General features: G+C 36.4%; 3 protein-coding genes across 4 annotated transcripts; all 3 read right to left on the bottom strand.

The window, feature by feature from the left end:
• Window positions 1-355: 355 nt before the first annotated feature.
• On the bottom strand, window positions 356-3,867 carry LOC133881510 (ferredoxin--nitrite reductase, chloroplastic). The gene is made up of 4 exons (XM_062320446.1): window positions 3,387-3,867; window positions 2,385-2,739; window positions 1,508-1,796; window positions 356-1,306 (listed from the first exon to the last, which is right to left on the bottom strand). The coding sequence occupies exons 1-4, from the start codon at window positions 3,751-3,753 to the stop codon at window positions 566-568; spliced, it is 1,752 nt and encodes a 583-aa protein (XP_062176430.1). The 5' UTR covers window positions 3,754-3,867; the 3' UTR covers window positions 356-565.
• Window positions 3,868-9,590: 5,723 nt separating this feature from the next.
• Window positions 9,591-15,306, bottom strand: LOC133881732 (uncharacterized). 2 transcript variants are annotated; one of them, XM_062320748.1, is made up of 3 exons: window positions 15,094-15,306; window positions 14,919-14,975; window positions 9,591-11,494 (listed from the first exon to the last, which is right to left on the bottom strand). In XM_062320748.1, exon 3 carries the CDS (start codon window positions 11,466-11,468, stop codon window positions 9,900-9,902), a length of 1,569 nt encoding a protein of 522 aa, XP_062176732.1. In that variant the 5' UTR covers window positions 11,469-11,494; window positions 14,919-14,975; window positions 15,094-15,306; the 3' UTR covers window positions 9,591-9,899. The 2 variants fall into 2 exon arrangements, with proteins under 2 accessions (XP_062176732.1, XP_062176733.1); XM_062320749.1 differs by having other exon boundaries at window positions 15,069-15,302.
• Window positions 15,307-16,977: 1,671 nt separating this feature from the next.
• LOC133881997 (thioredoxin M3, chloroplastic) lies at window positions 16,978-20,021 on the bottom strand. The gene is made up of 2 exons (XM_062321078.1): window positions 19,703-20,021; window positions 16,978-17,547 (listed from the first exon to the last, which is right to left on the bottom strand). The coding sequence occupies exons 1-2, from the start codon at window positions 19,929-19,931 to the stop codon at window positions 17,222-17,224; spliced, it is 555 nt and encodes a 184-aa protein (XP_062177062.1). The 5' UTR covers window positions 19,932-20,021; the 3' UTR covers window positions 16,978-17,221.
• Between the last annotated feature and the right edge of the window lie 119 nt (window positions 20,022-20,140).

Genomic DNA, 20,140 nt, shown 5'->3' with positions numbered 1-20,140 from the left:
AATCAAGCTGAGTGGGCTTCCCCCCCTTTTTTTTTCTTTTTAAATCAACTGTTACTCAAGGACCTGTTACTTCTTGTTTCTCTTCTTAGTTTGCAACAACAATATTTACTTAGAATATATATATATATTTTTTTTTTTAATTTTAAAAAAGGATTCCTAGCAAAACTCTGCCTAAATTCCCTCTTGGCTTACTTACTGACTTGAGCGTCAAAGTGGCTTTACTGGAACCCCTCTAACCCTCTTTTCTATCTCGAATATCTCCTCTATGGCGAGCGCTGTGAGGTCACTGTACCAACGCCTTCTATTTTATGACATTCATATTACCATTCAACTCTTAGCTATTTTAATACATGAGTTAATTCAAACAGGCTCCTGATAGAGCAGCAAAATTATCAATAAAACCAACATGTTTAAAGCTGGGTATGGCACTAAAATGTGCCTCCCTCTCACAAATTTAGTCCCATAAGGATTTCCTTGACGCATCATGTTCCCTCTCTCAGAACAAATGCATTGCAGGGAGTCATCCAAACTGGTAAAAGAACAAGAAGTAACCTTGTTGTTTGAATCAATCCTCAGTCTCTTCCCTCTCCCTTGGTACAGCTCCAAAATGTTTAACCAGAATGTCCATCACCAATGGCACCAAGTCCTTGCAAGGAACACCCTTCTTGTAAAGATCTCCCAAATGTGAGTCACTCCCAATTCTGCCTCCCAGAAAAACATCAGCACCTTCACAAGGCTTCCCATTCTCATCCCTTGCCATACACCCCATGAAACCAATATCAGCCACTTGAACCTGCCCACAGCTATTTGGACAGCCTGTCCAGTGCATCCTAACTGGCCGAGTCACCGCCACTTGCCGTTGAACTTCCTCAGTCACTTTCAAGGCCCTGGCCTTTGTCTCTATAATGGCTTGCCCACAGAATTGATTGCCAGTGCATGCCACCAACCCTTTCATGAGAATAGGCGGTTCTGGCGAAAACCTGTCTTTCAATAGAGGCTCTCTGAGTAAGGCTTCGAGCTTTGAGTTCTCAATGTTGGGAATTATGATGTTTTGCTCCACAGTGAGCCGAAGTTCGCCGCAGCCATATATGTCGGCTAGACGAGCAAGTTCATCCATGTCATCTGCTTGGACTCTACCCACCGGAATGTGAAGACCCACGTAACTAAGGCCTTCTTGTTTCTGTGGATGGACACCAAGATACTCTCTCCTTTCCCATTGCTTCTGAATTAGATCTTCAGGAGAAGCTCTCTCCAGCTCTTGGTTGGGCATTCTTTTCACTACCTCCGACCTGAATCCTTCCATTCCCTGCATTTTGTTAAATTACATGGAATAATCATGAGAATATTATTAACAAATCAGAAATTTGACTAAAGGAATGCATGCTAGAAATAATAAGATCCCTCAGTTCTTATGCTATGAAATCAGGCAATTTATGCTTAAGAAAGATATATATCATTCATAGAACTGGATCAGACACAATGTATAATTAAGGGAATGATTACTCACTAGTTCATCAATCAACCACATCATTCTTGTTTTCTGTCTGTTCCCTCTGGTGCCAAGATCCCTATAAGCATCCAGTATGGCTTTGCACACGGGGATTACATCATCCGCTGAGACCCAGGCATCGAGAGGGACTGCTTCTGCACATCGCCTGGGACTAAAGAAGCCACCAACCAGCAGATTAAAACCAAACCTTCCATCCTTTATAGCAGGCATGTAAGCGAGATCATTGATGTGAGGATGCTCAAACAGATCATGAGAACCCACTACACACACATTCCACTTCCTTGGCCTGCTCAGACACAAATTAACAAGAAGGCATCACTAACAACTCCCTTGCTTTCATGCTTTTTTGTGACACATATAAGCACTCCTATTTGGCCTAAATATCAAACTTTGTCAAACATATACCATTACTTCACAAATCAAAGCTAAACATTGTTGCAACCCAATAGAGAACTCCCCATTTTGAACCATTAATTATTTTTCCATCTAATACAATGCAATTTTACATTACAAAACAAACTATTAGTACACGAATAACAAAACTTTCCCTTGCATATTTGGAAAAATAAAATAAAAAAGGCTTCAAAATACCAAAATTATCAGAATCTGAAACTCCTGTGTCCAATCACTGCATATTTGAAGAATTATCCCTTCCCAAACATTGCCAGCTCCTTAATATGCCTATACAAGGCTGTGACCAACAATGTGGTTAAAAACTTAAAACTCAAACCCAATATAAAAATTTTAGATTAGTGAGAAACTCCAAATACCCAACATAATTTGAGACTACATAGACAGTTGTTGTAAGCAAACCCTTAACTAGAGCAAACAAAAAAGAAGCAATTCTGCTATTGAGGCGGCTTAAGAGACTTACAAGTTAGTGACAGCCGGATTACCGCGTGAATTAGCAGTGATAAATTGTGATAACAAGTTGTTGTAAGGACGTGTATCAACAATCTCATGTATGTCAATGCCTGCAAGGGGGTTCCCAACAGGGTTTCTCACATTATCCATTCCACTCTGGAGGCTTGTCAAGCCAACTTCCGCAAGACCTTTAAGTAATTCTGGCACATCTTGCAGTACCACTCCACGAATTTGCCAATTTTGCCTGGTGGTCACATCCGCACACCCATCCTTCCCATATTTCCTAATCACACTCGCTAAGTATCGAGTTTGTGAACTTGTTGTTACACCATTAGGTAGCTTCAGTCTCATCATAAATCTACCATCTGATCATCACCAACAAAGCAAGATCCATCAGGAAAGAGGGGAGAATTCAAAATGGTTCTCTTCTTCTATCATAAGATTTTCACCTGTTATCAATTATGCAGTCTACAATGTACCAAATTTTTATTTCTTCCTCCAAATTTACCCAGCAAGAAAAACAGATCAAAGGGGACCCAATTCATCAACTAATCTAAATCACAAACAATCTGTTAAAGTATTAATTAAATGAGTAAATCAACTATTTATTATCAGCTTAAGCTTTTAAAACAAGTGGCGATTTAAAATGGTATCAGATAAAAAATTCATGAGTTCAAAATTTGACACAATCTAACACAATCTTTGTTTTCTCTGCCTAACAAATCAAAATATCAATATTCAGCTCCAGTTGCAGAAACAAGTTCAAAAATCCAGCATATATTATGCAATTCACAGCGAATTCAAACCCACATATAGTCAATTCATAGAATCAAACAATCAAAACCATGTACAAGCTTTCTCGCTAGTAAACGAAGAACGAGGTGTTCGATCAACACAAGACACAAACTGTGTCTCTTTGACTGACTTCAATTCTTGTTAGATATAAGATAATAAGACTCATAATTTCATTACAAAAAACAAATCAAATGAGAAAGAAACAGAATTTGCTTACACTGATGCTTTCTCCTATGGAAGAGACCAAGCCACTTGAGCCTTACATCAATATCACTCTTGGAAACCTTATCGTTGTCAATCTCCTCCAGCGACATCTTGGCCAAATCTTCTATCCCACCTTCCATGAAAAGCTTCATAGGCTCTCTCTCGAGCTTCAATTTCTCCTGAGGATTTATACCTTCCCTGAACTTCTCCTTCAACACCCAGTACCCATCTCTCTCCTCCACTCTCGGCTCCAGCCTCCCCACGTCCACCTCCGCCAAAACCGGCGCCAACCCCTGATTGGCTGCAAGCCCTGTTCTTGGCCATGCAGAGGTGGAAGAAAACGGGGGAGGTGAAAGAAAGCGCACTGAGAGCGATGACATGGTGGTACACTGAAGCTCGTAACGGTAATTATAGTGGTGGTGGTGAAAACAGTAGTGACCCAAGAGAGGAGCGTGACCATTTTTGTAGTGGATGAAGGGGATTGCTGGGGGACCTTAGGAGATGGCGAGAGGTTGTTCTACGGAAGGTTCCTGTTCCTCTGCTTTTGAGGGTCCTTTGGGAGGTGCCAAGAGTCAAGTTATATGCTTTGATAATTGATTTTCCAAGGTTCTTGCTACTGTGATTAGTTGTTCCCGGCCGAATATATTACTCTATTATTCGGATTTTTTGTCTTTATTTTGACTTTTTAAATCCCATTACCACAGAATAGTAGTATAACTTGAGGAACATGTTCAAACTGGCTTTATAATAACAACCTTCTTCTTCTTTTTTATTATTTTTTTCAGATTGATGTTAGAAATCCACTTCATAGACTCGTAGAAATCCTTTTCAGTCTTTTGTTTTCTCTTCTCTTTTCAAAACAAAAATATTAATAAACAATTTGAACACAAAGTACTGTTGAAAACACAATAATTTCTACTTTTATGTCGCATTTTAACATTTTTTTAAACTAAAAATAGGAAACATCTCTCAAAACACGTTAAGAAACATGGCCTAAGGATTCCGGTATTGTTATTAGAATATTAATTAAATGATTAATTTTTTTATGAGTTTAAGTTTTTGAAATAATTTGTGATTTAATATGGTATCATAATATGTTTTAAATTCACATTATATATTTGTTATTCACATCTAATATCAATTAAATATTGCATGTGATATGCGAGTATCGTGTCCTGAAAATCAACCAATTAGACAGTATTAATCCAAATACAGTATTGCATGTGACAATATTAATGAAATATGAAAAAATTGGCAATTTGTATAAGTTACTAGGGAATACAGTTACTATTAGAGCTACAGCATAACTAAATAATGAAGATACAGTCAAGGGCGGAGCCACCTTGAGCCTTTGGGGGGCCTAGCCCCTTCAAGGCCCAAGGTTTTCCCCAAAAGAAAAAAAATAAATAAATAAATTTTACTCCTAATTTTTTTTGTTTTATTGTTGTTTTAGTTTTGCCCCCCCCCAAAAAAAAAAAAAAATTGTTGTTTTTAATTTGGCCCCCCCAAATCTCAAATGCTAGCTCTGCCCCTAGATACAATTATGTGGCATATGCAGCTTGGCCATTTAGTTGAATGTAGTGTATTTGAGCTTCACAAGCATAATTTATTGGAAGGTGTGAAGTCATGTAAACTGAAATTCTGCAAGTACTAGGTGTATGAGAAGCAACAAAGTTTTAAGGTGGCGTCTCATAAAAAGTAAAGCTATTCTTGACTATATTCACTCATATGTTTGGGAGCTAGTAGCAATGTCTTCAAACAGATGTGCATATTATTTTGTCGATTTCATTGATGATTTTTTAAGAAATGTCTTGTTCTATTTTATGAAACATAAGTCAAAGGTTTTCACCACTTCAAGCAAAGGAAAACGCAAGTGAAAAAATAGATAGGAAGAAAAGTGAAGTATTTGAGATCTGATAATAGATTTGAGTACAAGGACACTTAATTTTTGATATTTTGCAAAGCATAAGGTATTACTCTCACTTCATGGTTAAAAGGACTCCACAATAAAACGAAGTCCTTGAAAGGATGAATAGAATACTGCTAGAAAAAGTGAGATGCATGAGGTTGAATGTAAAATTGTCAAAGAGTTTTGGAGATGAGATAGTTAATTATGCATACTTTGTCACCAACCGATATCCATAAGCAACAATTGATTTCAAGGTTTCAAAAGAAGTATGGTCAAGTAAACCGATTGATCATTCAGTTTTGAAAATATTTGGTTGTCTTGCATACGTTCACGTGCAAAGTGGAGAGCGGTTAAAATTAAATCCAAAGTCAAGAAAGTGTATATTTCTTGGATGGAAACTGGTGTTAAGTGCTATAGGTTATGAGATTTGGTTTGAAAGAAGAAAACTGTTAGCAAGATGTTGTGTTTGATGAGGCCTATATTCTAAGAAAATGTAAGGATGAAGCATCAACTGACATCCAAAAAGGGAAACAAGTCGTAGAGATAAAGTTTGATAACCAAAGTTCTCATGGATAATAGTGATGCATTGATGGTGAACAATTTTCAAGAGACTCATAGTACCACGAAGACCCTTATTCTTTAGCAAGAACCAAAGAGAAGCTTGATTGGAAAGCGCTAGAGGTGTATGAATTCAAGGATATGATTTCTTTTGCCTTTAGTAACTAGTAGTGGAAATCCATCGTCCGTTCAGAATGGTAAGTCGAAAAATGTGATATCATTTCCAAAAAGTAAAATTTGGGACTCGGCAGAATTGCCCAAAGGAAATAAGGCTATATGGTTCAAATAGATCTATATGAAGAAAAAGTTAGCTGACAAATTAAAGCTTTGTGGCCAACGAGACTGGTAGAGAAGAATGGTGTTACTTCTAAACCAAGTCATTTGAACTTGTGTGAATTGTGATTGCCCTTAGGGAATTTTGGCAGAAACATTTGAGGAAATTCATATTATTAGAGTTGATGGAATTAAAGCTAAGGTGGAGATTTGTTGAGTTGTGACTTTAATTTTGCCGCATAACAAGCCTACCTTTTTTGTCTTTCTCCAAGTTCTCCTAGGCGTAGGAGAGTTAGCCGATTTGAAGTGTTCATTATAAAAAGCATATTTTGGTCATTTGTTTTTTAGCATCTCGTTAAATATGGAATCGAGTAAGTTGTGGCTTTAGGGCTTTTCACAGAGGGGGTGACCTGGGGAGGACTGGGACCTTTAGAAGACAAGGTTCGCGAAATCACCCACCTGGGAATGGTGGGTTGTTGGGACGTTGATTGCGGAATGTGTTAAATATGTTACGATCTTAAGTAACTCACATCAATTAAGCGCAACTTTTACCATGTGTATATAAACTCTTGGGTACCCTCCCTTTATAAGCCAATGACCTATTTGTCTCTCTTGCCTATCCACTCTCTTTTCTCTTATCGTCGTCAGCCATTGCTCAACTCTAGTATCGACCTTAGTAACCCTCCATCCCTGATGATATTATACACTTAGATTCATTTTTTTTTCAATGAATAAGTGAACTATATTAATCTCAAAACGACTGTACAAAACTGTTCAAAAACCCAACAAAACACCTAAGCAAAACAGGCTCAAACCAATCAAGAATAACAACCCAACGGGACAAACTAGCAAACAACCAAACCTACCAAAAACATAACTAACAGTTACACCAAAATACTAATATTAATGTTCCAACAATGGCATAATCCGATAGACTCTTTAGTCTTTTGGAAACACCCTCTTCCTGAAATCCTAGTCCAGACTTCCCAAAAAATAGTCTTCAAAATCTGCTCCTTAGTCCATGGATGTCCATGATGCTTTATCTCATTTTGGGCACGCCAAATGCCATATGCAGTAGAGCTCAAAATCAACCGATAGAGAATACCCTCCATGGACTTGGATTTCCAATTCTTGCACCCGTCACTAATGATAACCGTCCAATATGAGGGAGGAGCCAAAGGAGAGCAACGCTGCATACAAGCTTGTCATATCCTGTAAGTAAAACTACAGGAAAAGAAAAGATGGTCCTGCTTTCAATGAAATGTTTGCAAAAAGAAAAATGATCGTTACACTTCACCTGCACAACTTGTGCACTCACACCAGACACAAAGAAGTAGGGCCCAGTGTGTGGGTCCCACTTCCTTGTATTTGGTGTGAATGCAAGAGTTGAGCAGCATGAGTGTAACAATCACTCCTCTTGCAAAAAAAACATATTTTATATCACCTGTATATCCCCAACCCAACATCCTATCTCTTGTAGTCGGCCTATATATTCTTCATAACAGCCTATACTTAGATTCATTGTTTTCATCTATTTTTCTCTCCATTGAAAAGTGTGTTTATACCTATGAATTTCTTCAAAATTGTGAACAAAATTTAAATTTACCAGTTACAAATTAAGATAATGCAAAGTTGCCTATCTTAGCTAAATAATCACAAAGTATTTTGAATCATAAACTCACTCTTATTGAAGCTGCAAGCAACCAAGAAATTGTCAACTTTGTCCTTTACATTGTGGTCACCTGTTGAAGTAGAACCAGCATATATTGTAGTGAACATTAAAAAATAAATGAAGTTTTTCCCTTAAAAAATAAAAAATAAAAAAAAATCTCTTTTATATTAGTCCAGTAGCAAAGAGCATACGTTTAATTGTAATGACTTTATTTTATGTTTTATACTCTTTTTAACATTTTGAAAATTTTCTTTTGAATGTCACATGGTTTTTTAATAGAACTTTTTTTTTAAAAAAAAAAACATATGTTTCTCACATGTTCAAGGTATACATGACAATTTTATATTTTTATAGAATGAAATTGGACGAGTTTTTGTCAAAAAAAAAAAAATATATATATATATATATATATAGAAAAATATGATATAGACTTGTGTCAAATATTGGTGGTTTACAAGAAAGCTTTTGGGTGGATTGGATAAAGTATGGAAACTTTAACGCATCATGTAAATGTCAATTTACTAATAACACAATGATTAATTAAAGGGTTAAATACTTATACATGTACTTTGCATAAAATATCACATTGTTTTATAAGTTTACGAAAGTGTTTTTTTTTTTTTTTACATGTCCACACAAGAGGGGGAGGGAGATTCGAACTAGTGACCCCCGCTTCATGAGGCGTGGTCTTCAGCCGATTGAGCTACCCCTTGGGAACAAATTTTCAAAAGTGTTAGAAATGATTGTTATACTTTTATTGCTTATCGTTGTACTCATTCCGATCATTTTTTAAAAAAAAGTAAAAATAAAAAAAAAAATAACCCAAAGATTATTTCTGACAACAGTTTGATAAAAATTCAAATTACAAGAATAAAAAAAATTAAAAAATTAAAAAAAAAAAAAAAAAAAAAAAAAAAAAAAAAAAACCCTTAACTAAAAGCGACAGGAACTGTAAAAATTGATAGTGATATTGTGATAGTCTACAGATATCACATCATTCCAAAAAATAAATAAATCTCGTCGTACTTGAAAAAGAGTTTGAAAAAAAGAGAGAGTAAAATAGGCCAAAACACGCGGCATAAATCAGCGTTGTTTGTGTTAGATGGCTTCTTTTAGAGCAAAACACGTTGCTTAACACCACGTGATATACAAAGTAAATGAGGGGTTTTATATTTTCGAGCTCGCCAAGAGTCACCGGCCGCCTCACCTTTGGAGCAAAATACAAGCCCAATGGCCTGTAGACTATATCTTTCTTTTGCTTTTCTTTTTAATATTTTAAGCAATTGAAAATAGCATCAAATTGTCATTTTCCTTTTTTTGTTTTTCTTTCTTTGTTGGGTATAATGCTACTTTACATACCATGCCAGTCAATTATTAAAAAAAAATAAAAAAAAGTTACTCCACACAATCACCAAATTTGGTATCACAACTTTCAAGTCTCTTTTTGTAGGAAGTGATCGTGACTGCCTCGATAGTTCCAAAAATAGTCGCACCATTCTTGAAAGTTCAGAGGGAGCGACCGACCACCCTCTTACACCCAAAGGGGTGGTCGGCCAGCCATGAAGGGCCTGAGAATGGCTAGACAACCACCCCTTAGAAACTTTGTTAATTGCATATAAAATTTTGTTACTACAAATAATATCAACCAACAAATATTTGTAATTTTTTTTTTTTTTTTTTGCGTCTTTTTTGGTGATTATATAAGAGCTTCATTTTTGCCCTATAAAAGTCCTTGTTTCTTACATGGAAATTTACAATGCCCAGAATATCTTACAACTCATGTTGAGTTGAGAACACTTACAAAGGAAAAGAAAATTCTCTCTTTGCTTATAATATCAGATAAAAAAAACAAAATGCAGGTCAATTTACAGCCAGACCTCCATTAGTAGGTAATCAGTTACAAGAAAAAGGAAAGAAGTCTTACATGGAAATTTTCAATCTAAAAGCTTCAAATCCATGCAGGACGAACTGAAAGGAAAAACGCTGGACTCTGTCAATATAATAAGCTTACTTTTGATTTCTTTTTTCTTTTTTTTCTTTTTTTTCTTTTTTTTTTTCTATATATTAAGTAAAAGCATCAGAAGGGTACAGAAATCTCAGCTGCCTTATTTTGTCTAGCCACCAACAGCAGCCAGAAACTTCTTCTTGCTGATGGGTTCTTCATGCAACACCACCACATCTCTCACTTTCTCCAACAGCTCCTCTAGCTGATCCACACCAAATCTATGATATTCCAGTGGTTTCTTGTATCTTTGCTGGTATATCGCCTCAAAGCAACCGAGAAATATCCGACAAGAATAGCTGACTAGAATCTCTTGCAACTCATGTTTGAACTGCTCAAGACTATGGTCATCAACTTCACATTGAGCTGCTGTTCCCTGATCAGTATTTCCATGGCTCCTGCTCACGTCATTTTCTTCTACAACCACTCTCTCTTCATCTGAGAACTCATCGGAAGAGCCAGCACCCATGACAATATCTGCGCTCTCTTCCTGGATCCCCTTTCCTTTCTTATCCTTCCTTGTCAAAAGTTGAGGAGGTGCACTAGGACCTGCCCTCCAATTTCGAAGATAGACAAACTTCCGTTGGCCCTTCCCCTCTACCGCCATTATGTCACCCATCTTCCTGAAAAGATTTACGAGCTTGAGCGCCCCATACTCCGCTACATAAAGAGGCCGCCCGAAAAACTTTTGGTACTCAGACGGAACTCGGGTCAGAGGCAGGCATCCTCCTGAGAGTTCCAGCATTTTTACTAACTGGCACTTTAGACCATTTAGGTCTCCAGGTTGTACCCACATATCATCAGAAGAAACACCGACTCCGGGGACTTCATTCAAACCAGAAGGAAGACTGTGTGAGCGCAAAGTTGACGGAAACCAAGGCATGCTTGAAGAATTATTGTTGTACTCAGATAAAGATTGTGACACTATCGAGAAATCCATCGAGTTATAATAGCTCTGTGACATTCCCCTATATACAATTGCCTCTTCATCATTTTGGTAATTTTGGTTGCCCATGAGATATCCTGAAACGTCAGCTACTCCTCCACGAGGAGCCATTAAAACCTTGGTGAGGGGAACGAAGCCTTCCGCACGAGCCACACTAGGCCAATCCCAAACAAACTTACCAGCATTAGTGAGGGCATATGAAACACCAACACCAGAAGGTATAACAAGGATTACAGTATATCCACGTTGACCAAGTATGTGAAGAGCTGGAGAAAAATCTACATCCCCAGAGATTAACATAATGGAAGAAGGTGGAGGATTGTCAAGAGCAAAAAGAAACATGTCGACCAAGATAGCCTTGTCAGCAGCATCCTTTCTCCCATTTGGAACATCTATGAGTTTGACACCAGTTCTCTGACAGCCCTCTCTAAGTCGCCTGGGGAATGCATTAAAATCTCCATAGGCAGAAAACATCACAACAGCTCCTTTAATTATAGGGTGAACCCGCAAAGCCATTCTAATATTACCCGCTACGTCTTCAGGGCGGACATCACTAGGAACAGGGCAATTCTCAATGTCCCAAAGGATAGCGACAGGACCATCTGAGGTGTTTCGACTTTGATGGCTTAAAGAAGGTTCAAACATGTTCATGTTTGAATCCGCCATATGTGTGGCCTTTTCTTCAGAGGATTCTGAAGAGACTATCGATGTTGATGCGTTTGGATTAGCCATCATTGTTTCATTAATAAAATCAAAGGTTCCTGCACATGACGGAAAGTAGAAAATGTAAGTAAATACATATGGAAGTATCTCAAAACAACTCTAGGCAGCACTTGTGCACATGTCAAGGGAAAATCGTCGTGGCCATTCAAACATCTAAAAATCAGTGCTGCTGAACCAGTCACTTGACAAGGCTTATACCGACACAACACCACAGAAAAATCTGGCCAAAACCAAAAAAAAAAAACAAAAAAGCTACTTGCTTTACTGAAGATATAGCAACTAGGCTACCAACATAAGAAGATCAAGACTTGGATACTTTCATATCACTCCGGACGAATACTTATAAGTCCCTAATTCAATTAATTGCCTCGATCCTCAATAGGCACACCAACAACTACAGAATGAAGGGAAAAGATATCAACATGTGACTTATTCACAGAATCCAAATTGACATGGATTTGATGTCACAACCAAAGTGTTTGGATCACGAAAAGAATAATAATACAAAAAAGAACTTAGCATGCTGTATAAACACAAGCACATAGAAGCATCCACAGAGCAATAAATCCATTTCCCACTAAAAATTTCCATGGAGGCTCAATATATTTGTGCACAAAAAATTGTATCTAATTACAACACCAATGTTATGAATAACTAGAATGGGTTAAAAAGAATAATCACGATTAAGCGCATGGGAACTGAAAACAATAGGTGAAAAGTCACATCACTAGCCACTTATAACCTCTCAGAGATGGATAAACCAGTGGATCAATAAAAATGGTGACTTAAAACCAGCATCTCCAATTCCTATTTATGTTTGATTGAAGATTCCTTGCATTTGCATAGCAAATTTAGTAAGTTCAATGGGTTGGGTTACCATCATTACAGTAGAATGTTGAGTATAAGAAATTTGATACAAGTAGACAAGACAAGAATAATTATTCAATTCACTAAAATTCATGTTTCTTCACCACAATAAACTATTAACCAAATTAGAAAATCTCAAATCACTGTATAATGGGAAACAAGGATGCTGAATAGCTAGAAATCTCAAGCCATTAAAATAAATAGATGAATAAATACTACAAAGAGATTCCAAGATGACATGTTCAACCCAAATCTTCATTGATACGCCATTAATAAGTGTTTCTACCACTCCTAGACTCCATACCTCACAACAGTGTTCGTTTGAGAACCCCCAAGTGTTCATTCCAATAGGCCATACACCCTAGTTCGATGATATGTAAAAGATGAAATTGTTAAGTCTTGCCCAGCTCAGACACCAACTACCAAACATGAACATGATTCCTCCCTTAAATCGCTCCTTTTAATTTAAAAACTATAAATAAATGTATCCCTAAATAAACCCTAGACCAAGGCCAAATAATCCCTTTTCCATTTGTAGCTCTCGAGCATTGACGGGGAATTCCCTATTTATGTAATAGCCCACCATGAGGAAGGCATGAGAATTCAATTCAATCAATTTTTTCAATTTAAAATTATCCTATTATTTGGTATCATAGAATACCGATCCTCCCATTCATCGTCCTCACTCATAACCGATAATAGAAAAACGGAGCAAAAAGTTGTACTATTCATGGAGCAATCCAAGCAACGGTGGTGAGAAGTGATCGAGGTGCTATTAGACCTCAACATGAATTTTGATCATCTATCTTCAGCGCATGCAAACCATCCGCGGGGGGGGGGGGGGGGGCCCAATCGAGCTAAGCAATTCTTCGTCTACCATAGACTGCCACCATAGCAACAAGTTCGCAACCTCTTGTCATTTGGAAGGAGAGGCTTTCCAATGGTACCGCTGGATTGCGTTTACCACAGCCCTCATAGAGTGGCCTGACATTCGGATTAATGTCAAAATGTTTCAGCCGACCACTCTCAGATTAGCCATTGGGTTAGCACAGTTACAAGAAATGATAACAAGAAGAAGATCCAATCGTCAGATATGAAGGTGGCACCACCACAATGGAACGGGTGGAAACCGCCTTGGAATCTCGCAAACTGCAATTGATACCCTTGTGGGTGTTAAACCAGTGAACCATTCACAAGAAGGGCAAGGATAAGAAGCAATTTTTAGTTCAAAGGATAAGCATGCCCATAGAAGACACCGCGTGGGAAGCTGCCCATTCACTCAAAAGCCAATTGATTTTCAACCTTGAGGACAAGGTTGATCTCAAGTAGGCGGGAATGTTAAGTCTTACCAAGCTCAGCCACCAACTACCAAACATTGACATGGACTCACAAGGAACACTTCCTTGTTGGGGCATGGACACGATTCCTCCCTTAAATCACTCCTTTCAATTCAATGGACACGATTCCCTAGTTATGTAATAGCCACCATGAGGAAGGCATGAGAATTCAATTCAATCAATTTTCAATTCAAAATTATCTTATAAAAAATGTGTTAACTTTAGACCGGAAAATAAAATAAATAAAACAGGTCATTGTGGATGACATGTTATCAATAAAAAAAGCGTTAAACTAAACCCTGTAGACTACAGCACAACAATGATACATAAAATAATGAAAAGTTTCCTATGCCAACTGTTTGTAACAGGGGTCTATTTATAGTAATTGGGTCGGCAGTTTATTGATTATACACATTAAGATGAACTTATCAATAACAGCATCCCCAAATTATTACAGAATATATTGGTGAGAAAAGATAAGTGCGGGCAATGTAGTTAGAGCAAGGTTTCTATGCCACAGAGTTGGGTTACCACTGGGAGTAGCATGTGATAGAATGAAAGAAGCCTAAATCCAGCACTTACTGACAGAAAATCATAAATCCAATTCCCAATTGAATCATAAAATGATGGAACATGAAACCCATTGCACACTACATGATTTCGCCACAAGTCGGCAAATTGCATTGACACAGAAAAAAAAAAGCATATTATAAGGTGTTTCTGCAAACAGTGTCCTTGAAAAAGTTCCAAAAAGGGGCTGGTCTTTGAATCCACAGGTTCTTTTACAGCTAAAACGAATGAGTTATCTACAATTTTTATCATTACCATTCACGAAAGGGTAAACCGTCCTTATATCCACTACCAAACAATACCTAGACAACTAGCTTTTATTCTTTGATACTAAATTGAAAACTAGGAAATACAGTCCAATTAAGAAATTATTATTCAGCAAATACCTTAGAATCAAAAAGAACATATAAATTTAAATTTTATGTAATAGTTCACGTCGATTTCACCAGAAATATTGGTCAAAAAACCTATTTATTTATTAAACCCAATTCATCAATTACTCAAACTACACAATACAAGTCTAGATTCTAAAACTTTTCTTTTTCTTATTGAGTTTTCTCAGCAACCAAAAAAATCCCACAAAACAAAAGCGTCTAAAAGCCCAAGAACCAATTTCCCAATTGGAAATTTTGATTCGAAATATAACATCAAAGAGAAATAAACAACCGAACAGAAGAACAAAAGGTACCCCATATGAGTCCAGCGCTCCTCCGCTCCAGTCCCAGAACACCAAGACACTTAGATCCTGAAGAACAAGCAAAAGGGTTAGCGATCTAATCAAACAGAGATCTAATTTAACAAAGGAGAAAAGAAAATAATTTACTGGTGCGAGACCCACAGAGATAGAGAGACGGAGAGAGAACCTGCGCAACAAATGAAGAAGCTTTTGATTATGGTGTATCTGGGTATTTTCCAGACAAAAAACTGAGTCTTTGGAAATGAACGATTTTACTAGATTTAGGACTCAACTTTGAAGCTCAAGCCCGAGAAAGAGTTAAAAACGTGGGCACAGTACTTCTTTATTTGGCCAAACCGACCGCGACCACGCCGACCAAAGAGAGAGAGAGAGAGAAATATGCGCTTCCCTGCCTTCTTTCCGTGCGCACTATGGCAAATTTTCTGACTATCATGGACTTTTTTTTACAGTCGGTGAATAATGAATTCAAATTCAAAACTTAAAAATATTCAAAAAAATAAAAAATCAAAAATAAAAATCAAAACTTAAAAGAAAAGATGTTCAAATTTTAAAGTTAGGACAAAGTTTTTATTGAGTCTATTAAACTTAAATCTATAATTAAAATATGTTATTCTCACGTGTGTTTTTAAATGAATTAACATTTTTCTTTTGAGTAAAGTAATTTCAACCACTATTATTTTAAAAAAATGTGTTAATTTAATAGAGTCGTTGATGAATTAAGCCTATTGAGAAGTTAAAATAGATAAATATTTTCATTTTGAAATGATTTGATGGCATGACATGTGAGAATTACATGTTCTTTTACTGTATCTTGCATGATTAACCGTTGTTTTTCAAGAGTTTGTTAACTAAAAAACCTTAAAAATTTAAATGGAAAAGACAAGCCACTCAAAGTTAAACTTTCACGTTTTAAGTTCTATCTCAACCGGACACAAAGTTCTTATAAACTGGTTTGTAAGAAACTCCTATAAATCAGCGTCTAAAAATAACATATGTTTTTTAAGTTATTAAAAAATCTCGCGTTAAGTACATACAATTAAAAAAACATGTGATTCTTACATGCAAATGACAAGTATTATCATTAGAAATTGATTTGTAAAATTTTTTCTATATATCAATTTGCAAAAATTTATGCCTATCTTAACCCGTGTACTTAATGAATGCCCATTATTTTTTGATAGGTCAAAATCAAGTTCCTTAAATAAATAAAAATAAAAACTATATATAAATAAAAATAATATAAAAAAGATACTAATTGAGTCTAGGCTTTTAACTCTTTTTCATGCCTTATTAATTGAGTTCTGTAAAATAATTAAAGGATAAAATTAGATCAGATAGTATTTAAATGGGTGCATAGTTACTATTTTTTTAAGGGCCAAGATTTGATGAACTCATCAATTTTCTCTTTGTTTCTTAGAAGTCAAATAGAGTATATTAAAAAGTTGAGCTTATATTTTTTCTTTTTTATTAGAAAAGAATCTCTAACCTCGTATTAAACAAGCTAACACGAGGAACAAGATTTGATGTGTCTTTCCTTCAATTTCTCGCACCTTTTATTTCTATCTTCCACCATAATTAACATCACCAACGAGCAATTTATTTTTATTTTAACTCTATTATAGAAAAAATTTCAAATTTAATCTATAAAATTGGCATATAATTTTAAAGTGAAAAATAAATTTGAAAGTTCAATATCTTTTTGTAAGTGTTCGTTTAGTTTAGACAGTTTCAAAACGTGTGGTTAAAAAAAATAGTAAATTCAAAACATAGTCTATAAATATGTGATTTCTAGTAAAATTGTAATTCAACATTTAAAATCATGCATTTTAAAAACGCACTCTTTGCCTGTAATTTCAAAACATCGATCATTTTCATGGTTTTAACCCCGGCATTTTTATCAATCACATTCTCAAACAAGACACTATACGTAATTTTTTTTTAAAACGGGCGCTTTGCATGACCAAGCACAACTAATCAAGAAAGGTTAAAATTTCCAATCCCGGTTAGGGCAAGAGGAAACCAATTTGCCCAATACGATCACTTCAAAATCTTGTATGGTTCCGAATCAACACTCATCTTGGATTTAACCAATCATGTTCAAATTTACAAAATTGAAAGGAAGAATCAAGATATATCTACAAAACATAGTCTCCATCATGATAATGGCCATGAACTATTCCTAAAGTCCAGCACCTACATTACATATGCTGGTATCCGGTAAGCAATCTAACACACATCCAATGGAAGATTCAAACTATTATAAATGTTTGTAGGGTGAGGGAAAATCATCAACTTCACTTCAAGGGTGGTTCCAGGACCCTATCAATGGCAGCCACATAAAACTCCTTTGGCATGGTACCTACCACAGTATCACGTTTCAACCCATCCTTGAACAGCAAAACCACAGGTACCGCCTTGATTTCGTAGTCCTCGGCAATCTGCGAGTCGTTATCAGTGTTGAGCACAAAGCATTTTAGTCTCCCGGCATACTCAGATGAAATCTCATCGATCACCCGGTGGACCATCCTGCAGGGGCCACACCAACTTGCATAAAATTCAACAAGTACAGGGATTTCACTGTTCAGAATCGATTTTTCCCAGGATTCTTTGGTAACCAAATCTGCACATATGAACATAATATTGTCAGAAGAGCCATCCAATGTCTTAATCTTTTTGTCTCGGTTGCTCACTCACATTTCAGAATAAAGCTATATTAAGTAATGGAAGCAGTACGCCAAGCCATGGCTGTGACAAGGCAGCAATGTATGGTACCCCATGTGGATGGCAAACTTTTCAACAAATCACAATCTAATCTAACCCGTGATATGAGAGAGATTGCAAAGAAAAAATTAAGGGTTAATTACACCTTAGCCACCTATGGTTTTGGTCGAGTTCAAGTTTGCCAACCTGTAGCTTAAAAAGCTACATTTTATCCGCTTGAGGTCACGTCATTTAACTTTTTTCAATCCCAATTTGTTTAAAATCACGTGTAAATCAAAAAGAAAGTGAGAATACGCAATGGCAACCATATTACAATGTGAACACGTGACAAACGTAAAGTCCAACTTTTCAATCCACAGGTTGGCAATTCGAACTCAATTTAAAAGATAGATAGGTAAAAGTGTAATTTCTAAAAAATAATGATCCCATCTCTTTCAGTTGCTGCTCTTCATTTATTTCACCAGATGCTTTTAAGATCTCAATTAAGGATTCCAAATTCAATTTAATCAAAGAAACTATACTATAGGTAATTCAATGACATGCAAATAAAGAGAAGGATATGCACAGGTATCACCAAATACATGCAGCATCATTCTGCCCTATAAACTGTAGATTTTCAAATCTGACATATACATGTTCCATTGCTCATTTAGGTTCCCAGGTTAGTATCATCATATGGAATTCTGTAAGATAACTGCAAGTGTTAAATGAAATTGTCATATGGAATTCTGTAAGATAACTGCAAGTGTTAAATGAAATTGAAGTTTTAAGTTGAAAATCCACATATTCATTTCAATCTTCAGTCAAATTCGTTATCCCACAAAAAAAAAATGAAGCGTGAGTCATTGTATGGAATACATGAATCTATAGGAATCTAGTTTCAAATCAATCTTGAGGTGCTGCACATCCAAAAACTTTCATGAAATCCAACATGTAACCTAACAACCATCTTCACATTTCTGTAACTAAGCAATCTCCAACTCACCATACATACCTTTGCTGTATCAAAATCAAAAGAACCTTTATTATATATATATTTTTCAGAGATTAAACCCACCATCAAAGAAAGACTGGCCCAATAAAATAAGATACATTATGAAAATCATGTTTCCCCAAAGAGAATCAACTGAAACACTTTTGTGAAAAAAAGCTACAATCCCTGAAAATTTTATTTTCTCGCTTCTACTAATAAGTTTGGCAACAAGTCATGTTACGTGTACTTGTCCGGATACAAGAGAAGCATTTTTTAGGGAATCATAATTCGCTTCTGTTTTGTATTGGTATCACATTGCAACAGATAATTCACATTGCTTGTTATATATCCCGCAAAACAATTAAATCCAAAAACAACAAATTTATAAGAGTAATTAATTAAACATTCACGCAAAAGTACTTTGCTAATGTACTTATTTTTTAAAAAAATAAATAAATAAAGTACCTTGCTAATGTCAATTCACAAGTCCTTGATTAAGCTATATATCAGTAGAAAGGAAGACTAATCCCAATATCTTCCTAAATTCAAATTTCAAGTCTCTGTTTACAATCCTAAAATTTTATGCACTCTATTCCTTTCATCAATAATTAAAACAAAAACAAGAAACAAGAAATCAGAGACAAAAAGAAAAAGTTCCGCACATTATTTGCAGAAAATAAATGAGTTTTTCTATCATTACATGGCTATAAAGCAAGAAAATATGAATCTTTTTATCATTACAAGAGTCTGACAAATATGTTCAGAGGCATAGATTGTTAATCCTCGGCCTAATAGCAGAGAAACGTAACACATCTATAATATCTACAATAAATCTCTCTTTTCAAGAGTTCTCTCAGAAACCAAACAGAGACCGACTACATTTTTCACAATGATAAATTGTTAACATTTGGCCATATAGCAGAGACAAGTAACACATCCATAAGCCTCTCCGTTCTTTTCCTGGAGTTTTCTCGGAAACCTAACAGAGACTAATAACTGTATTCACGAATCACATGCATTAAAAAAAAATAAAGAGAAAGAAAAAAAGCAATACAATGTCTGAATCAGAGAGAGAGAGTACCTCTGCTGGATTGGCGCGTGCAGAGAACCTTGAGAGGGAGAGGAGCAGCAACAGAAGGAACCCTACGCACCTTCAGGGTGCGGAAGCGGAAGGGAAATGAGAGTCCTCCGGTAGATCGACTCTGGGGGCGGTGAGTGGAAGACGGAGACACAACGGATCGTTGAGCGGCGCGTGTGTGTCCGCGTGGCAAAGAGAGAGGCGCAGGGAGAGAGGAAGTAGAGGAAGCCATAGCAGTAACGAATAACTCTGAGGGAATCAATCAGATTTGTATGCGGAAAATGGAATGAATGGGAAAGGTGTTGGGGGGAAGTCGGGAAAGGGGGGGGGGGGGGGGGGGGGGGGGGGGTGTGGTGGGTGGGTCCGCACGTTTTTTTTTTTTGGGGGGGGGGGGGATATTTCAGGCTGCAGGTGGGCTACGGGACCCATTGGAAAAGAGAA

Source organism: Alnus glutinosa, chromosome 11 (genome assembly GCF_958979055.1).
Source record: "Alnus glutinosa chromosome 11, dhAlnGlut1.1, whole genome shotgun sequence".
NCBI lineage: Eukaryota > Viridiplantae > Streptophyta > Magnoliopsida > Fagales > Betulaceae > Alnus > Alnus glutinosa.
The sequence above is the reverse complement of the archived record's forward strand: the minus strand, read 5'-3'. Positions and strand labels throughout refer to the sequence as shown.